The sequence below is a fragment of the Conger conger genome, chromosome 2, assembly GCF_963514075.1.
Source record: "Conger conger chromosome 2, fConCon1.1, whole genome shotgun sequence".
Classification (NCBI taxonomy): Eukaryota; Metazoa; Chordata; class Actinopteri; order Anguilliformes; family Congridae; genus Conger; species Conger conger.
The window spans coordinates 20,922,403-20,941,807 of record NC_083761.1 but is presented as its reverse complement, the minus strand read 5'-3'; the positions used below and the strand labels follow the sequence as shown (position 1 = coordinate 20,941,807).

Below are 19,405 nucleotides of genomic sequence, written 5' to 3'. Positions count from 1 at the left end.
GAGAGTGCATTTGGATACTTTAGAAGTCATGGAGTTACTTCAGAATAAAAGTTCAGTCCTGGAATTATACTCGCCTGACTCATTGAAGCCCTAACAAGTAAATCACCTGGGTCTGGGCCTTAGTAATCATCTTTTTAAAAAGTAACAAAGAATAAAACAAAAGGATTCCCAAGCTTTTGCACAGGGAAACAGTAATATATTTTTTATAACAAGCAATCTTGCTTTAGAATTTGCAGAAAGGTCTCAAATCTGTATCATTTAGAGTTTTGGTTTGCTTTCGATCACACAGAGATTCATTGTAACAGACATTTAAACCAGGGGTGCCCAAAGTCTTGCACCCCACTGTATATTTGTTTCAATTTCTTATACAGCCAGCTGCAGGAGGAGTTCAGGCTTACAGACTCATTAGCATCCCTGAAGGTGGATTCATCCAATTTGGTTCCCATATAAACAAATAGATGATGGTGATGATTGATTGCACCTGTACAGCTCCATTCAACTCAGGATCTTGAAATGCTTTGTTTACAGTGGAGATAAACTCAATTTATCAATGTGCAGCACCCTTCCAAGGTATACACAGCAGCCATGTTAATGCTTGCAGGAAAGGTAGAGAGGACTCATTAAGGCAATTTCTATGTCTTTCATTGGATGTGAACACATTATTACGTTTAAAACCAATACAATATCTGCATTTCAACATAGTATTAAGGCGATTACTTTGGGTGATGATTTTATGGGTAATTATGATAGCAAGATTGAGAAGAACAGTCTCTCAATAATTTCCACTGTCAACCAAACAGCAACTACAAGTAAGCTAGCAATACAAATACAGAAAATCTGTGTGAATGTTGGATTTTGAGAGTAAACGCATTCTTTGTGATTGTTTCTTTTCCTTATATATAAAAAAAACATCTGGCAGGCCCTGACACATGCATACAATGTGATTAGCCTCTATGTTCAATTCAGAGGAGTGAGTCTTAGCCTCCCAGTTGTGTCATTGACCGTTGCCATGGATACACAGGGATGGACACAGGATGCAGCTTACACCTTGCATCCCCCCTGCGGATTTTCCTCTCATAAATCCTGCCTACCCCCCATTCTACATCGTATGGTCAGATATACCACTACTTAAACTGAATAAGACATGTCTGACGCCATCAAACAGCTTACGATTGCCATGCTTGCCTACTGTTGTACTATAGTTCCTACAGCATTCCATGTGTATATAATGTTAGCTTACGGGTTTATAACTAGGAAAATATATCAATATAATCAAGCAACACATTTCTGTGTTGACTGAAGCATGAAAACGCAATCTTTTCCTAAATAAATGTGCTCAGATATGCAAGATATATATTTCAATAAATACATTGCTATATGGGTTCATAGGGACTCCTGTTACTCGGCATTTTATGCCAGTAAACATTGGCAAACGGCACGATAAGGGCTGCTCAGTTTCTGCCCGCAGCGAAGGGGTGCGGTAGACTGAAGGAACAGCAACACTCTCCTGGGAAAACTAGCACAGGGCCCAGAGGGAGGGGCCAGTGCATCCTTACCGTAGATCTCATTGTATAGTACCCATTAATGTGCGCACTACGGAAGGCAGATGGCAAACTGAAAACAGTTTTTTACACTGTATTGTCCACACACGCAGAAATAACTGGTTTCCACGCGGTGTTTGGGTTTGCATAGTTTTACATTAAAATAATTTTCATTATAAGTGAACTGATTTTGGATTTCGATTAAAATTTGCATTTTTTAGTTTTTCTCTAATTGGTTGGGCACCTTTATTAAAAGACTCCAGTATCGTCGTTTATGAAAACCGAATAAGCAAATGAAACAAAACAAAAAAACAAAACAATGTGTATTCTTAGTGCTTCGAATATGAAATAACATTTGCCTAAAATAATGTAATTATCTGACTCGCTTAGTCTATTATACATAATCAATTCGGAAAAACCTGTAATTTATCTTCCAGACTGTACAACAGAATGGCACTGTCGGTATCTAAGCTAAAAAGCTTTACAGAGGCCTACTTACTGGTGTTAGTACTGTCATGAAACCATGGTGTAAGTTATTGCAGTTATTTTCACATACGTGTTTAATTTATGATTTGGTAAACAACGTATGTATTGTTTGAAATAAGTACACTGTAGACCTCGATTGTTGGTTTTCATTTCAGTTCGACACAACTACTGTGGTTTTAAGCTGCACATACGGTAATAAGACGAGGAGATGCAGAAGAACTGCGTTGTAAACACTCATGTTGTAAAATCATGTCTGCTGCAGCGGGGGGAGGGTGTGGGAAGGGCGGTTGACGGTGTTATCCAGCTCCTGGGCCTCATTCGGTGAGAGGAGCTGGGAAGGGTTAGTGCTGTATCTACAGTGGGGAGAGGACGAGAGGAGCGAGTGGGGGGAACACGGAGAGAGAGGAGGGCCTAGCTATTGTTCATGTCTGTCCAGGAACAAAGGGCTGTTCATGCTCCGTACCCTCGTCTTTATCAGGCTTTTAATAGTGGACAAGGCCTCACATATTGAGCAAAATATCACGGACCGCGCGGGACGCTTTTCCAAACACAGATCAGTTTTTAATGTCTGATCGAAGAGAGAAATTTTATAAAGCACTAGCTAGTTAGCTACCACACATACACCGCCAAGGAAGGAGAGCATACGTTTCTAGCTGGCTAGCTAGCTAGCAGGACTTCTTTGCAGGTATGGTAGCTAACGACAATTTATTTAGTCAACCAACTCGCTATTTCCCCCCGACTGTTCCTCGTTTTTGTATGCCATTTTAATAACTAAAATGTCTATCTTGCATAAGAACAATCTGTAACAGCATGGCTAGTGCAGTGGGGTCTGTTTGGGGCCTATGTTGCTATTTAGCCTTGACGCGCTGAGCGTGAGCCAATAAATGCAGCTATCCCTAGGCTAGATAACGCTTGTTGGCGAACTATAATCTTTCTCGCTCTTTTATTTAGCTTATACTTTCGGTATAATCATCACGGAATGTACTGCCTATGTTGTGTGAATGAATTTTAGCTGGCGGAGTGCATTCAATCGACATGCTTTGTTTTCGTCATAGAAATGGACCACATGATTAAATGGCCTATCACTGTATCGTTAGCACTAGCTTTTGTAGCTAGCTAGCTATCTAGCTAGTATGTTAGCTGTGCCATGTCAATTCCAAATGTTTGCCAGCAAGAAGAGAGAAAAATGACAATTTTGTGTGTCACATCAAAACGAAGTTATTCAGTTAAGATTATTCTGATAATCGCTTATTTGTCAAGGGAAAGGAAAGGGATTGCTAAAGTAGCTAAGCGCTATAGGGCAATCTTATTCATGTAGCATGGAGGCTAGTGGTTGCTCAACGTCTATTTGTTGTTCAGTTAGCATGCTAGCAAGCTAGCGAGGTAACATGTAGCTAAAAAAATCAGGAAAACATCTCATTGACATTTCCACAATGGTCTTATTTTTTTTGGTAATTTGTTATTTCAATCACTAAAGATCTGAAAGGAGTACTGAACGAAAAACATATTCTTGTGTAGAAAGACTGTGGCAGCAGTTCTGTGGGTTGGGTCATTTACGCTTTCAGTAATTGGAAGGTTTATGTTGTATTGTAACGCAAAAGATACACATATATGAATGTGACAATATCAGAACAGAAGGTCTCTCTTTGGAATATTAAAAATCGTCCTAAACTCATTGGCCATTCAGAATGTTGGCTCTTTTAGTACTGGAAAATGTGGAACTGCAAACCCTCTTATTACATACTCAAGTCAGCACATGCAGGGTGTTGCTGCATATACCAGGGATGCCTTGTGATTTATTACTTTTTTAACTAGTTAGTGTTTTCTATTGATACTTTATTTGTATCAATAAAATGTGGTAACTCTTGTGTGCAAAAAATATTTATATTTCCTTTGAGAAGGGACCTGGTGTGCAATCATTGATGATCAGTTGTGCTTTCTCCGGTACCAGTCGATGTTGGGCTGACAAATAACTTTCTGGCTGTGGGACTTGACGGTGGGACTCGTAATATGGATTGTGTAACGATGCGAAACCAGCAATGCTGTGATTTGATGCACTTCAGTGTCTCGATGGGACAGATGATGATGATGAGAATTTCTCTTTAGAGTGCCATTATTTGCTGCTGATGGAGGCCGGCATGGGGAGTTGTTTGTTTCTTGATTGAGTCTGGACACTTGCATTACATTACACTTTGGAATTCAGCAGACCTGTTTCAGAGCAACTTGCACAGGTGTTGCTTAAACCTTTCATACAACTGGATTCATTTTCATTTATTTTACTAAAGAATTTTAGGTGGAACAGCAGAGTCCAAACTGCGGCTGAACCCATGGCCTGAACCGTTTAAATTAATATTATTTTTGTGTCATCATGGGGCCCATCCCACATGGCATTATATGACACATCAATAATCATACAAACATGGGTAGTGTTGGGGAGAAGAGCATTACTATGCAACACAGGTGCTGCTGATTTTCTTTCTCTTAATGAACTACCAACCCTGGTTTTGTAAAGATAAATGCAGAAATGCACGCACTTGTAAGTTTCCCTCAGCTGTGTGCTGTCAGTAACCAACTGACCTAATGCCTGTTTGAACATTAGTGATGGAACAGTATGGTCTCCCTGTGGCTGGTGACATTTGACGGACCAGACCCTTTTCTTTTTTTAATATATTGTGAATATTTAATGGCAGAAATCTGTGGTGTATGAAAGATTTATGAGGGACAACCCCTGGTGGGAGAGCCTCGTTTCCTGCCTGTCTCTAAACTCTTATTTCACTTGGCTGTTGAGTAGGCATTTATGGTTTAGGGGTGTGGGACAGCCTTAGTTTCCAAGGCGCAGAAGGTCACTCTCCAGGATGACTGCGGAGGAGATTACATTCTTGCTCTGTTGTGTGTTTGAAGTCGGCTACGCGATCTCTTTGATGGTAGTGATGGGACCGTGAGGCTTCACAAACCCCGCAATGGGTGGGGCTGCCCTGTCCATAAAAATCACTAACCCGTGAATCTTAAAACCTTGCTATCCGAGTAGTATGATTGGTTCTGAACAGAGTAGCATATCCACATGTGTCCACATCATGTGATTGGTTCAGATAAGCAACATTTCTGCTACAGGGGGTTTAGGAAGCATAGTTTGGTTTGGCAGTAACTCATTTTATGTTGAGCCATTTTCCTTGTGTCTAGAACTTTTTAATTGCATGTAAAAGAAAGTTGGTGTGGGAATACCCCTCCTCTTTCCGTTGTTCATTTTCCTCATGGTAGCTAAAACATCTACATGAGTCCAGTACTATTGAAACCTGCTGACGTGTTGTCACTATGGAAGATTCAACTCAGAAATGTAATCTGGGTTGGTCAATGAAGCTTCAGGAACTAGGGATGAGCATTTTTATGACTTTCAGTGCCCCAGTACACATGATCATTTTGATAGAATACTTGTTATTAGGTTTGTGCTGAGGCAACACTATCTATTTCTAGTGGGGGATGCATCTATTCATAAGGCAGTTTAGTATGTCCTTGCATATAGAAATTATTTAATTAATTAATTTTTCTTTTTGCATGCACCAAATTAGTGTGGTTTAATTTCCCGCTTGGGCTAATGCCAAATGTTTAGGCAAATGCCAAATGTTTAGGCAAACCTAATTTCCAAAATATATTCTGAATATCAATGGTCAATTTCAGGGAGAAAAACAAGTAGGAATGGGTATTGTACATAAAGATTTAGAACATTCTTATTTGCAGAATGTTTAAATGACCTACGTCTGTTCCTGCATGCAAAAATATACCAGATGGAAGAATTCAAGTACCCACACGCTCACACATACAGTGTATATATAGCTGTCTATGCCTACAATATTGAAAACTCCTCTGCTTTAGTCACAACTGCTGTTGAAATTCACACTGTGCAGCAAGTATTGCTAAAGCTGCAATATGAGGAAACAAATGGTTTCTATGTAGTGTTCAAGCAGTATGTGTCCATACCAGTCAGAAACTCCCATATAGGTGCCACTTATAAGAGGGGCTACCCAATATTTTCATTGTTTTACCCATTTTAACCAATCAGTGTATTGGCTGCGAGGTCTTTGACTGGTTTACATAAGTCAGTTGACTGAACATTGTAGCTCCACTCCACTCCAATCCCACTTTGGACTAATGAAACCTCACGTTCATTTCCAGTTTGTTTCTTGTACCAGTGAGGAGTTGTCAGAGCCTGTGTGACTCAGTTGAACAATTTGGATTTGGGGTAGAGATCCAAATTGAGCCCTCCACCAAGCCCCTCCCAACAACACTGTTGACTGCTTCAGTGGTTGCTGTAAAGCAGCAAAGTGGTAGGAATGGGTTTTTAAAAAATCTATTTTTACAGTTAGACCATTTTGTTATGCTGGTGGAGTGCAGATATTTTAGTCAAGGGTGTTGGGGTTGGTTTAATTGAATCGCTATGTTCTTTCCTGTTAAAAATGGTAACATAAACATGAAGGCAAAATCTTTCTCAGGATTTATATTCTGTTCTTTACTTGTCTTCCAAAACTTGTCTTGTCTGGTCTCGTCAGATAAGTGTGTTTTGCCTATTCATTTTGATATTGTGGGTGCGGCTATTGGGTGGGCTGTTGCACAAAATGACTTGAATTATGACTCCTATTACTGACTCTGGGAATTGGTCTTTTTCTTTACCTGGTAATTGTATATGTAACATGAAATCCACTGTTGGCTGTGTTCTTCTGAGGAGTCCCAATAAAACCTTTAATCGCAGTGAGCTAGTTTTATGTTTACTCATAGCTTATAACTTTGCTATTTTCAATTTGTGGTCATTACAGGCCAATCCACTTAATCCAGGTTATTATTCATCATATTATTCCATGACATGTATAAATATATAAATAAATAAAATGAAGGAGCCACATGCAAATTATGTGGTTAAGTTGCCCCTTTAAGCCTACACAATAGGCCGGAGCAATTTGTACTGTCTAGGATAAGGATTGTATTGATGAATTGTTAGTGTCATTTCTGGGGGGAGGGGTAGCGTTTCTTTGGGGATGCGTTGGCGTTCTCTCCCTGCTCCCGACACGGTAATCCCTGCCGGTTGGCTCAGAGATGTGCACTGGACTGAAATGAGGACAGGCCCCCTCGTTCTGCTGCTGTGCTGGAGGACGGGGCCGTTGCTTGAGTTTAATAGACACGCTAAGCGCATACTGTAACACACACACACACACACACACACACACACACACACACACACACACACAAAACAAAGGTTTAGTGGTGGGCAGTGAACTTAGCCTCACTGCTTTTTATTGTTGTGCCTACATTTAAATGTGTGCTTATGGGCTTTAAAGAGGGGCTGCTAAAGTATAGTTTGTTTGAAAGTGCACCTCATTGAGCCATATTCATGCTTATGCTTAAATCCCCCTGAACTGATTAGCATCCTGATGAGTTATTTCTCTTTAATATTTGCTCAAAAATGAAGCCCTGATGCTACAGATGTAAGAAACGTGCTCAGTAAAAGAAAAAAAACTTTGGGTGTGTTTGGAGAAAAGTATGACACAGGCTAGCTGAATCTGAACATTCTAAGACTAGAACTCCATTGCTTTCAATTACTAGTAGTGATTGTTACATAAGCATTAGAATGTTCAGAACAGGATATACCATTTGAGTTGGTGGCAAAACAAGTGTGGGGAGACCTCTCCTTCTCTGCATTTTGGAAATCCATATACTCCACAAAGTAATGTCAGTGTCCTTTTCATGGCAAGGGTCCAGCAAACCAAATGCATAATAATGCAATTCTAAAAACATTGATAGAATGTCCATTGTTTACTTACAATTTCTCTGGATTATCATTGTTATTTGTTTTTGGTGCTATTGTCATCTAATTTGAAACGGGATTTGTCCAGTGTTTTGGCTGTGGCTCCTTGGTGTTTCTAAGCGTGCCAGGCACCACCACAATAATCTGTATTCACACAAAAGCAGAAAATCTTTTCTGTGAGGAACAAATTGTCCACTTCCACTGTGTTTGAGCTTCTGTAACTTTGATTTAGTAACCCTTGGTATAATTCAGGCTCTCTTCAAATCCCTAATTTTGGGTCATTTTCCAGCTTGTGTTAAGAAAAGAGATGATGCTTAAGGGGTTATACAGCTAGTTCACACACTGATGATGTATTTGATGATCAAAATACATATAATCTTGCACTGGAGCAGCTCAAATACTTTTAAAATCATTGAGGATTTAAACACAATATAGCCTAAAAGGCTTATTTCCATTGTGGTCCTCACAAGAAATACAAAAGACGCACGTACTATGTTCCAAGAGAGTGGGTGGAGGGCTATTAAGGGATCACAATGATTGGTAATTGATGGTGAGGGTAATATTGCTGCTTTTTGTTTTCCTCTTGTCCACAGGCTGTTCCTCTAAGTCGTTCAAGCTGTACTCTCCAAAGGAGCCCCCAAACGGTAGCGCCTTTCCTCCCTTCCATCCAGGCACCATGCTGGACAGAGATGTGGGGTAAGTGCAGCTTCAAACTCAGCATAACAGGCAAACGCCAATGATGATCGTCAGAATAGTACATTTTATATAGCTCTTCATGAAGCCACATTGCGATGTTTTCAGGAGCTGTGTGCTTGTGAGGGAGGGTGACTGAGAGTATGTGGTGTTTTTCTCGAAAATGGAACCTGCTCCAGCAACTAACCAAGATCATTTTTGGTCAGAAGGTTGCCATAATTACTTCTGTAATTATCCTCTTGGATGGATTACCATAGTGAACCTTTTTTAACCCCTTATGGGCAGATGCAACCTGCACGTTACATCTCCCTTAGACGGATGCAACGCCAGAATTGTGTTTGATCATATGACCATTTTTCAAGACTTTTCTATGGGTTTTCTATAGGGTGCCTTGGTCCATAATGGGTAAAGTTGTTGAATTTGAAGGAAAGCTACTTGAATACCTATTGGCACCTTTCCATAAGGGATGTTAGAAGAAAAAAGAAAAACTGAACCAATAGCTATATTTATATGGCATCTTCCATGTGCTTTCCAAGCATAATAATATAAAATGAATCCTAACATGATAAAACATAGTAAGCATTGAATGATAAAATTACAAACAATAAAACATTTTTTAAATAAAAGCATATTAAAAAAGGGTTGTGATGGTGTGTAAATGTTGTAAATTGCTTGGTTGATTTTGCACGTGGTGCTACAGTGAGCTTGAGAAACAAACACAGGCTCCACTTTTTGCTGAGTCGTGCATCGCCCTGAACTCGGCGGTTTTTTACCCGTTGAGATAAAGAAGGGACAGGAAGCGGGCCGGGGCCCTGAGGATGATGGATCGGGGCCCCAGTGGCTTTGATAAAGACAGAGGAAGCTGGAGTGTAAGGCTTAGCGGAGGATGGGGCCCACTCGCCGGGCCGCCTCTGCTGCGTCTCAGAGATAAGAGACGAGGAAAAAAACCGCCATCTCAGGAGAGCAAACAAGGCAGAGCTTTAAAGGCTCACAAACATAACAAAGATGACACTTAAGGGCTTACAGGGAGTGCCTGATGACCCCTCTCGCTTTCTCTCTCTCTCTCTCCAACCCCCACCTCTCCTCCCTACAGTCCAACACCTATGTACCCTCCAACGTACCTGGAGCCTGGAATCGGGTAAGAACCCCTCCGCGTTACGTCATGTGACTTCATTTCACGTGAAGTGATGGTGCCCACCACAGCTGTGGCTGCTGCTTTACATTAATTGAGTGAATTTATTGTTCATAAAAATGGAAGAATCTGTTGGCCATACACCATTTATAACCCTAAGACTGTAGGAATTGTAAGAGGACGAACCAAGTTTAATGTGCATGTCAAACTTGTGTCGGTGAGATAACATGCCTCTTGACAGTCCCAGTGCACATTCATGTCACTGTGAAGTCTTGCCCTTCCGGTCACTGAATTACAATGCCTCTGTCGTCCAACAGGAGGCACACACCGTACGGGAACCAGACGGACTACAGAATATTTGAGCTCAACAAGCGGCTACAGAACTGGACGGAGGTGAGCTGAAGCATATTTTGTTATACAGCAGTTGGTTCCTACCTCGCATCATGATTGGCTGAGAGACATTCCAAGGAGTGGCATTACGATAAGGCACTCCTAACTTAGCAAAACCTCATTGCCAATCCACTATGTTTGCAGTTGTTTCATTGTATCAGAGATGTCAACTTGTAACCTAGCAACACTTAAAAATACTGTGTTCTCCTGTTAAAACGGCATGATAAAAACAGTTTAAATCCGAGGTTCTGTATATTTTTATTTTTACTTAACTGTTGTAACATGTTGGTAAAACTAAATTTTATTACTGTTAATATATAACATTACATTACATTATTGGCATTTGGCAGACGCTCTTATCCAGAGCGACGTACAACAAAGTGCATACCCATAACCGGAGATAAGTTCGTTGAAAGACCCTACAGGGAAGATATAACATATAACAAGCACAGTAGTGCCAATATCTAATAGTAAACCAATCCTCTTGTGTATTATTGCATAAGTAACACATGTCAATGGTCTCAACAGTCTTATCGAGTTTTTTTACACTTTGTGTTTCAAGGCTTGATAAGATGGCACTTTTCTAATCATATGCCACCATTCTTGCATCTTTGAGGAACAAAAACCGTTAGACTTCCCCAGCCAAGTTAATTTAAGCTAGATATGGAGAGATGAAGCCTTTTTGTTGTACATGCAGTTAATTAGCAGACTTTCACTGTCATAGTTCAGTATCTTAATGCATTGTTTATAATAATCTGTGACAAGCATACTGAAAGGTAAGTATTGTTGCATCGCCCATAGTAAAAGTGCTGTAAAATTAATTAGTCGAGGTGGCTGATAAGAGAATTGTTAAAAAGTGTTTAATAAGAAATAAAAAAAATGTATATGCACACACATATACAATTTCTCTGTGTTTCTCTGTGCAGTGTGTGATGAGGTCTCTGTTTCTCTGTGCAGTGTGTGATGAGAGTTCTCTGTGTTTCCTATGTAGGAGTGTGATAACCTGTGGTGGGACGCCTTCACGACGGAGTTCTTTGAGGATGATGCCATGTTGACCATCACTTTCTGTCTGGAGGATGGGCCCAAGAGATACAGTAAGGGGTCTTTGTAACGCATAAGGGCAAAACGCAGCATTCTTCACAATCTTCAGCCATAATTGCGCGACTAACACACGTGTCGTCGTCTTTGCAGCGATTGGCCGGACGTTGATTCCGCGGTACTTCCGCAGCATCTTCGAAGGGGGCGCCACTGAGCTGTACTACGTCCTGAAGCACCCCAAGGAGGCCTTCCACAGTAACTTTGTGTCGCTGGACTGTGACCAGTGTACCATGATCACACAGAATGGCAAACCCATGTTTACACAGGTAGGGGTCTGATATTTTCCCCCACCGAAACTTACCTACCCACACCTCATTCCCCCTCACTTGTTCCCATTACAGTCAAGTAATGCACTATTGTTGCGCCATTGATTTAACCGTTTAACCTGAATTGCTTCAGTAGAACATCATGTTCTTTAAATGAATAGTATATGTTGCAGAACATAAACAATCCAAGACGTGCTTAGAAGATAACGATTAAAAAGTAACAATTTACGATTACAAAGTGTTCTGAGACGGTCGTCACTTAAAGGAGTAACATGGTGGTTGAATGTGACATTTGCCAGTTGTCTTTAGGTAACAACAACACAAATGTGCATATATTTTTTGGTATGTATTTTTAAACTTATTTTTCTAAGCCTAAAAAATAAAAAATAAAAAGTTCACCCAAACTGTTTTGGCGTTTACAAGCTAGCTAACTTAATATATAGCTAAGGTAACAACGCTGACTTATCCAATGATAATCTTTCCTTGCTAGCTAGCCAAGTTAAGATAAAAGCACAACTATAATGTCCTTATGAAAGCAAACTAGCTAGCTAGCTAACATTAACTAGCTAGCTAAACAAATGTAACCAGAATTAGTCTAATAGTCCTTAAAAGGCACTCTAATTTAAGTGAACCTAATGTTAGTAAAATATTTGCATTGTCTTGCCTGAGCCAGCGTTGCAAACTGCGTGGATAGGGGAGTGGTTATCCTCATGTGACGCCCTACAAGGAGAACATTCTCAACCGGTTGAAAATGGGACAATAAATTTAAAACGCTTCTCCAAAACTAAAGTATGGACATATTTAATACTTTCATCATGTTTCTTCAATGCCCTCTTGTACAAATTGCATATAAAGACCTAGAAAGTGAGACCAACCGCCATGTTAGTCCTTTAACTGGTTTGTGTCCATATTTACTTAAACCCACCCTGCTGCTGGTGGGCCAAGTGCACACGCTTTCTACTTGCTCACAAATGTATGCACTTCTAAGTCACTTTGGGTTAAAAGCTTCTTCTAAGTGAATGTTAACTTTAATGTGCTGAGCCCCTTTAACGTATGGACGTGACACCGTGCTTCTGTGTTATTCCTTCATCAGGTTTGTGTGGAGGGTCGTCTCTACCTGGAGTTCATGTACGACGACATGATGAGGATAAAGACGTGGCACTTCAGCATCAGACAACACCGCGAGCTCATCCCACGCAGCATCCTGGCCATGCACGTGAGTGCCTCCACCCACCCAACAACCTCCTAAATTCTCTTCCCTTATGTTGGCTCCTTCCCTTGATCCCTTAGTGCTAGTGACACCCTTCTACCTCCATCTCCCTACCCCTACTTCACCATCCCCTATCTCCTATCCCTGCTGCTCCACACAACCTCCTCCTGTCCTCTTACATCCATAGCCCTTTGTGTTCACCCTCTTGAAGTTAAGGTTTCTGGGCCTGCCCATTTATAATGTCATTACAGCATATTCCAGTTTTCTGGAATGTTTTTTCCTTATTCTAAGTCAGTCTAGACCACCATTGCTTTTCATTACCAATAGTGGTTATTACATCAGCCTCGCATTTTTGTGATCTTACGTCTTGACCCCGACCCTCAATCGCAAACTATTGTTGTGCTACCACCTCTACTGCACTCTTACCCAAAAATGGGCTGGTTCAGGTTTTTCTTTTATCTCTTTTTGTACTGTGCTAAAACAAGAACCGTCACCCATACTGGCCCTTTTCGGATAAGACCTGCTCTATTACCACAAGGGAGGGGCTTGAAGTAGAGTGGTCATTTTGTTTAAATTATGGTAATAGAAATGATAATACCTCCTCCAAACATGTCCTTGATGTGGGCAGTTGGGAGGAGTGTAACAGCGGCTCACCGTTCCCCCTCCCTCCTCAGGCCCAGGACCCCCAGATGCTGGACCAGCTGTCGAAAAACATCACGAGATGCGGCCTCTCCAACTCCACGCTCAACTACCTCCGAGTGAGTGTCTTCAGACCTGCCTGTTCATTCAGGCCACATTCAGTCATTACAGCATATTGCACATTAAAATGGCAGTTTCCCGTAGCTGGAGTTGTGCCCTTGAGCAAGGTTCTTTGCCCATTATATAGCAATAAAATTACAGCACTATAACGGTAATAGCGAAAACCACAGCCAAATGCGTGTAAGTATTGAACCGAATTATATTACTCGAGTTGTGCTGATTGAACAGAAGGTGGACCTTTATTTATATCGAAAGGCTGTCTATGCTAAAGGCCAGTGTGATAATGAGATTGGGGGTTTGTTAAATGGAAGTTTTTGACTGTTGCTTCATCTTATTGAAATTTGCATCTTGCTTCTCTGCTGACCCCTGAGGCTGTGACAGTGGCCCGATAAGCATCAGTGAAGTGAACAACAGGGATTTTCATAGACATTGTCACCATATGGTGCATTTCATTATTGGCAGTTGGACATTGATATTATGCTTTTAAGTACGCACATGCTAATTCTTACACAAATGTTCTGTGATTACTGATTATCCCACCAAATGTCCACATTAAATCAGATATGTTTGTATTTTTTTTGTATTTTTATTAAAAATGTAAAAATATTTATCCCATTAAGCCATGGTGGACTAATTGAGTGTTCGTCCATACTCTTATATTGGTATTCATATTCGACCGTAACTGCATTTGTGGTATGTGAATGTTGGGTGACTCAGGTACAGTTTGAATCGCAGACATTGTGCAGACATTGACGCTTCCCTTTCGTCCCCCTGCTTTCCAGCTCTGTGTTATCTTGGAGCCCATGCAGGAGTTGATGTCCAGACACAAGACCTACAGTCTGAGCCCTCGGGATTGCCTGAAAACCTGCCTGTTTCAGAAGTGGCAGAGAATGGTGGCCCCTCCAGGTGAGTTTGGCTTGAGCACAGCACATGGGGAGGTCCTAACAGCACAATATTGTGTCTTCATGAAGCTAACAAAATATTTTATTCTCTAAATATTTTGATCAACTCTATCAATTAGTTCAAAGATTCAAAAATACTGGTTCAAAAGTTCAGGGTTATTTCCATAAATGTCAGAATGGCAGTGTTTTAAAAGGTGTCCCTCTAGGGTCTATACTAGGACAACGTTTTTTTTTATTTATTGTATATCAGTAGATATTGCCAGAATATTGAGCAATATTTCTAAATGATGGCCAGTTGTTTCGCAGTGGAGGCTACCATTCAAAGATTGCACTGAAAAGATCAGGATCATATTTTGTACTATGAGGTGGTGAGGCGTGCACCACGGGCTAGTGCTTGAGCTGCTCACTGTCTCCTCTGTCCATCTTAAAAATGCCCAACAAGCAAACGCAATGGCGGCGACAGGAATGTGTGCCCTGACCCCAGTTATCAGTCAAGCACAGGGAGCCCAAACTGACCCCGTGTCTCTCCCCACCTCAGCGGAGCCGGCGAGACAGGCCCCCAACAAGCGCCGAAAAAGGAAGATGTCGGGAGGCAGCAACATGAGCGCGGGAGGGGGCAGCAACAGTAACAGCAACAGCAAAAAGAAGAGCCCCGCCAGCAGCTTTGCCCTCTCCAGCCAGGTACCTGTAAGCATCTGATCTCTGTCTCTTTCTGCAACCACACTGGGGCGGGGGGGAGGGGCTGGGGGTTGGACGGGTGTTTTGGGCAAGCGGGTTGAGGGCGGGCTCAGTCGTCGGGGGAACGGTCCGAGGAATGTCAGTCATTTGACATCGGGGTTCAGCTTGAGGACAGCCTCTTGCGGTTTCCCGATTCTTCTGGCCAACTAATTAGTTGTCTATTTTTCTTCTTTTTTTCTTTAAAGTACAATGAAGTTCATCTGTGATAGTTTGTATAGAGATTTCCATTTTCTTCTGCCTTTTTTTTGGTCTCCGTTTCCTTTGGCGAACCTAATGTTGATAGAGACATGGAAATGTGTTTACAAGGACCTTTTCCTAACGGGGTGAGGCCACAGTCCACACGGGAGCTAGTCTCCACGGAATCACTAGCTGTGCTGACGCCTCGACAGATCACAAACTGCACTGCGTTCCCCTCCTCTCCTTTCCCCCCTAAAGTCAGGACCTGGGTTCTCAAAGCAAGGCAGATTACAGGCTAATCGATCCTATTTTCAGTGGGGGGGAAACTAAACAAAAAAAATAGACAAGCTATGGGGTTTGCGATTGCTAAGAAGCTAACGCTAAACAATTTGCTTGATTCCATGAGTTAAATTTTGGGATCCTCGGGTGCCATTTTAAAGGGTGTGCAGTGGTAGGTATTCGGCAGCACGGCCGCCCGCCCTCCACCCCCCTGTTACGGGGATAATGTTTGCCCCCCCCTGCCCCCCCCTCCCTGCAGGACGTGATGGTGGTGGGCGAGCCCACCCTGATGGGCGGTGAGTTTGGGGACGAGGACGAGCGGCTGATCACTCGGCTGGAGAACACCCAGTTTGACGCGGCCAACGGCATCGACGACGAGGACAGTTTCAACAACTCCCCCGCGCTGGGCGCCAACAGCCCCTGGAACAGCAAAGCGCCCTCCAGCCAGGAGAGCAAGAGCGACAACCCCACATCGCAGGCGTCCCAGTAAACCGGGGCTGCGGTGTGGGGTCGCTGAGGGGGGGGGGGGGGGAGGGGCGGTAGGGCGGGGCAGGGATGGGGGTCCACTCCCGGTCGCGTGTAGGGACTACTCGTTCATCTACCTGCAGAATCACACACGCTAAAGTGGCGCTCAAACCCGGTTCTCAGCTCACCGTGCCAGACCTAGGCACGTCCCCCTCCCCACCCCACTCTCCCTCCGTAAAGTGAAGGACTATTTATTACACGCGTTTTTCCACCGCTCGCTGCTGCTAACCCCTGAAATTCCATAGCTTTGCCGATCGGATGCCAAGAGCAGCAGCTGGCATTTCGGTCGTTCTGGGCATGCCGGCCTTGAAGGTTGTTTTTGTTGTTGGCTGTTTTTGTTTTTTTTGGTGTGCGAGGCGTCCACCGTCACGTCCTCTGACCGTGTGGCGGTCCAACGACCCCTCGCCACGGTCGTGCTTTCCACAAAAGCCGGGATCGCGGGTTGGCTGTTGGGTTTCTCCGCTAGGACACGACAGCCAGTCCCGGCAGGTTCTTGTTCCAACTGTGGTGTGCGAGTCAGCCACCGACTCCCAGGGCAGGGGTCCTTCTCTCTCTGCTCCTGCAGACTTTCATTTTAAACTCTCAAAAGAAAGTGTTGTGTGCACTTCGGGTGAAGGCGGAAGCTCGGTTTGTAAAAATCCAATTATTTGTTTTGTAGGACCTGGTTGGAACAAAAACCTGTACTGTGCCGGAGCTTGAGGACCGGAGTTGAGAGCCACAGCGTTTAAATCTTAAAAATACACACAGACAGTAAACCATTGAGGTACTGGGGTTTGCTCGTGCTCACCATGGTATTGGCGACGGTGACACTGAATGCCATTCCAAGACTGTTTCCTTCAACACAAACTTCTGGAGAACGTGTTTTTATTTTTTAATCTTGTCTTTTTTAAGATAATTTCTAAAAGAAATAAAAGAAGGAACAAAAAAAACAACTTAAATGTTCTTCACATTGTTTTCCCTGCATTTCCCACTTTTTTTCTAGATTTTTCCCTGTTATGTCCCTATTTTAAACTTTGTTGGGCCTGAAAACTTGTAACTGCAAAAAAAAAATCTATATAAATGTGTAATGCTTAATTCTAAAGAATTTTGTATAGTTGTTAGTTACTTGTTGAATTAGGAATTGTATGGTTTTGTGTTTGATTTGTGATCAAATCTGCAAAGGTAATGCCTCCTAAAAATATCTTTGGATGACCATGATCCTGTCCTCTATCCGCTAACATTTCCCCTGATGCTCCAGAATTGTTGCAACGTTACGGCAACATGGCTGCAATGTTACAGTAATGCTACAGGAACTGTGGGCTTTAGTTGGGACGCAATTTTTTAGGGTAGGACAAGATGGGTATGGACAGGTTGTGCCCTTTCAGAAAGGGGTAAATTACCATTGTACGTTTTGGAGGTTTTTCTGTGTCCGCTAGCCATATATCCCTTCTACATCTCTAAAACGTCTCGGTAGTATCGCATGCTTCTTGCAAAGCATGGCCCCATACGAGAGGGGGACAGGCAAGTTTTCCCTGTATTTTAGACTGCCTCCAATCACGCTGCTCTATTGCGGTGATTTACCACCTCTGATCCAGCTTTCTGTAATGTCTTCAGGAAACTGATTTGCCAATGTGGACGATAATGGCCATAAAAATAGCATTCATATCCATTTGACGTTAAACATCTAGTTCTCCCTCTCGTGTCTCAAAGTTCCATCAATTTTGCTATTTGCATGGGTGCAGACACCCAGTACCTCTTCAATTCAACAGACCAACATTATTTGTTGTTCTGAGAATTCTAAACGAAGAAAGAAAAAAAAAAAAAAAAAAAAAAAAATCACTTAACACATTTGAAAGAATCCAGTTTTATACTAGCCTCTATTTCCCAAGAATGTTTTTATTTTGTTGTTTTTATTTTTTACTGATATTGAAAGCTACAGACCAAGGAGCTAACAGGACTTGCAAAATCCTCTTAATCCCCTTCCCCCAAAATATATTGGTTTGTATTTTTTTTAAAGAAAGTAATTTTGTGTGGGCTTTTCTTTTTTTAATTCAGTTTTTGTGTATTTGTGCTTGTATATTTAAGGTAGTAGCAAAGTTCTGTATAACTGTAATTAAATGTACTCTTCCTTAGAACACCCTAAAGCCATCCCTATCTAATGTATAAAAAAACAACAAAAAAAACAGAACCCCCCTTTTTAGAACTTGTATGAAATTGATCATATAAGGGTACAGTCACCATTCAAATGGGGAAATATTTTTTTCTCCAAACGGCAATTAATTATTTCAGTTATTTGTGCATTTGTCAAGTACAGGAGTCCTGCAGTTCTGTATGCTGTTTTACCTGGTGACTGCAACTAAATTTGAAGGGTGTCGAAGAAAAGATGGTCTTGATTCTTTTCAGTTGATAAATATCCCATATTTTACCACTGCAGAATATATTCTTTAGAAATGTTTTTGGTTCAGTGTTGAATCTGTCATTGTGACCATAAATTCATGCAATTACTAGCATACTTTACAGCTTTTCCATCTCTTTTAAGCTCTGAATGTTTAAATGGTGAAGCCACATTACCCTGACCATTGTGTCTTGTAAGTACTGGTGTGCACCACCAGAGGGCACTCCTGGGTGCCACAAAAAGAAACATTCTGCCTTTGCTTATTTGTAGCAGAATGGACGTTTTTAAGAGAGAGAGAGAGAGGGGGGGGGGGGGGGGGCCTGCTAATCCCAATTACTCACAAGATTCAGGTTAATTCTAAATGAATCCCAATTCAAGTTATTCAGTGATCCTATCAAAATTTCTGGTACGATTTGCATATTGTAGTTCCCGCACTTGAAATTGGAAATAAAATGGTGACGTGTACCCATGTGCTCTCTCTATAGAGCCTCCTGTCTTTGGGGCTGTTTGATATAATTTTTTGGTTTGCTTAGTTTCTGCCATTGATAATTCATGTATGGTACAAATAAAGACAAATTTTCACTTTACTGTAAGTGTTGAGACTTTCTTTGACTCTTGACATTTAAAAATGGGAAAGGAAAATATTGTTTAGATATTGGGGTGTGAGTTTAGCATGTGTGTGTATAAATCACTGTGTAAATGGTCTTTGTCCCTGTGGTTTTTGAATAAGGTTTTAGCATGAGATTTATGTGTGCTTGCTTGCGTGTATGTGCTTTGTTAGGGAGTGATTTTAAGATTTGTAAAAAATGTTGATAGGATTTATTATTCAGATGAACAAAGTATAATTCCCTATGATTTGAAAGCTGAAGTGCACCAAGCAGACACTAAATGGTGTAACTGGCGTGGCGTGGGGTGAGGTGAGTTACAAATCTCCTGCACTTTTTGAACCCTTACTCCATGGGGTAACTGCAGTTTGGTTTCAGGATCCATGTGCTGCTTCTGAGTTCATACTGGAAAACGACCTTTTATGTGATTGCTCGG

The 19,405-nt window shown here is 41.8% G+C and overlaps 1 protein-coding gene across 6 annotated transcripts in view; it reads left to right on the top strand.

The window, feature by feature from the left end:
* LOC133119819 (LIM domain-binding protein 1) overlaps nt 1-18,674 on the top strand; it is a 36,071-nt gene extending 17,397 nt beyond the window's left edge. For 2 of the 6 annotated variants that reach the window (XM_061230106.1, XM_061230104.1), the window contains 10 exons: nt 8,415-8,517; nt 9,608-9,652; nt 9,964-10,039; nt 11,028-11,130; nt 11,228-11,400; nt 12,494-12,616; nt 13,285-13,368; nt 14,152-14,275; nt 14,810-14,958; nt 15,725-15,981. In XM_061230106.1, the coding sequence (XP_061086090.1) occupies nt 8,415-8,517; nt 9,608-9,652; nt 9,964-10,039; nt 11,028-11,130; nt 11,228-11,400; nt 12,494-12,616; nt 13,285-13,368; nt 14,152-14,275; nt 14,810-14,958; nt 15,725-15,955 (1,211 nt within the window). In that variant the 3' untranslated portion in view covers nt 15,956-15,981. Of the gene's footprint in view, nt 1-2,321; nt 2,713-8,414; nt 8,518-9,607; nt 9,653-9,963; nt 10,040-11,027; nt 11,131-11,227; nt 11,401-12,493; nt 12,617-13,284; nt 13,369-14,151; nt 14,276-14,809; nt 14,959-15,724; nt 15,986-16,648 lie in introns of those variants that run through there. The other 4 variants (XM_061230107.1, XM_061230109.1, XM_061230108.1 and 1 more) reach the window with 4 other exon arrangements.
* Nucleotides 18,675-19,405: the final 731 nt, after the last annotated feature.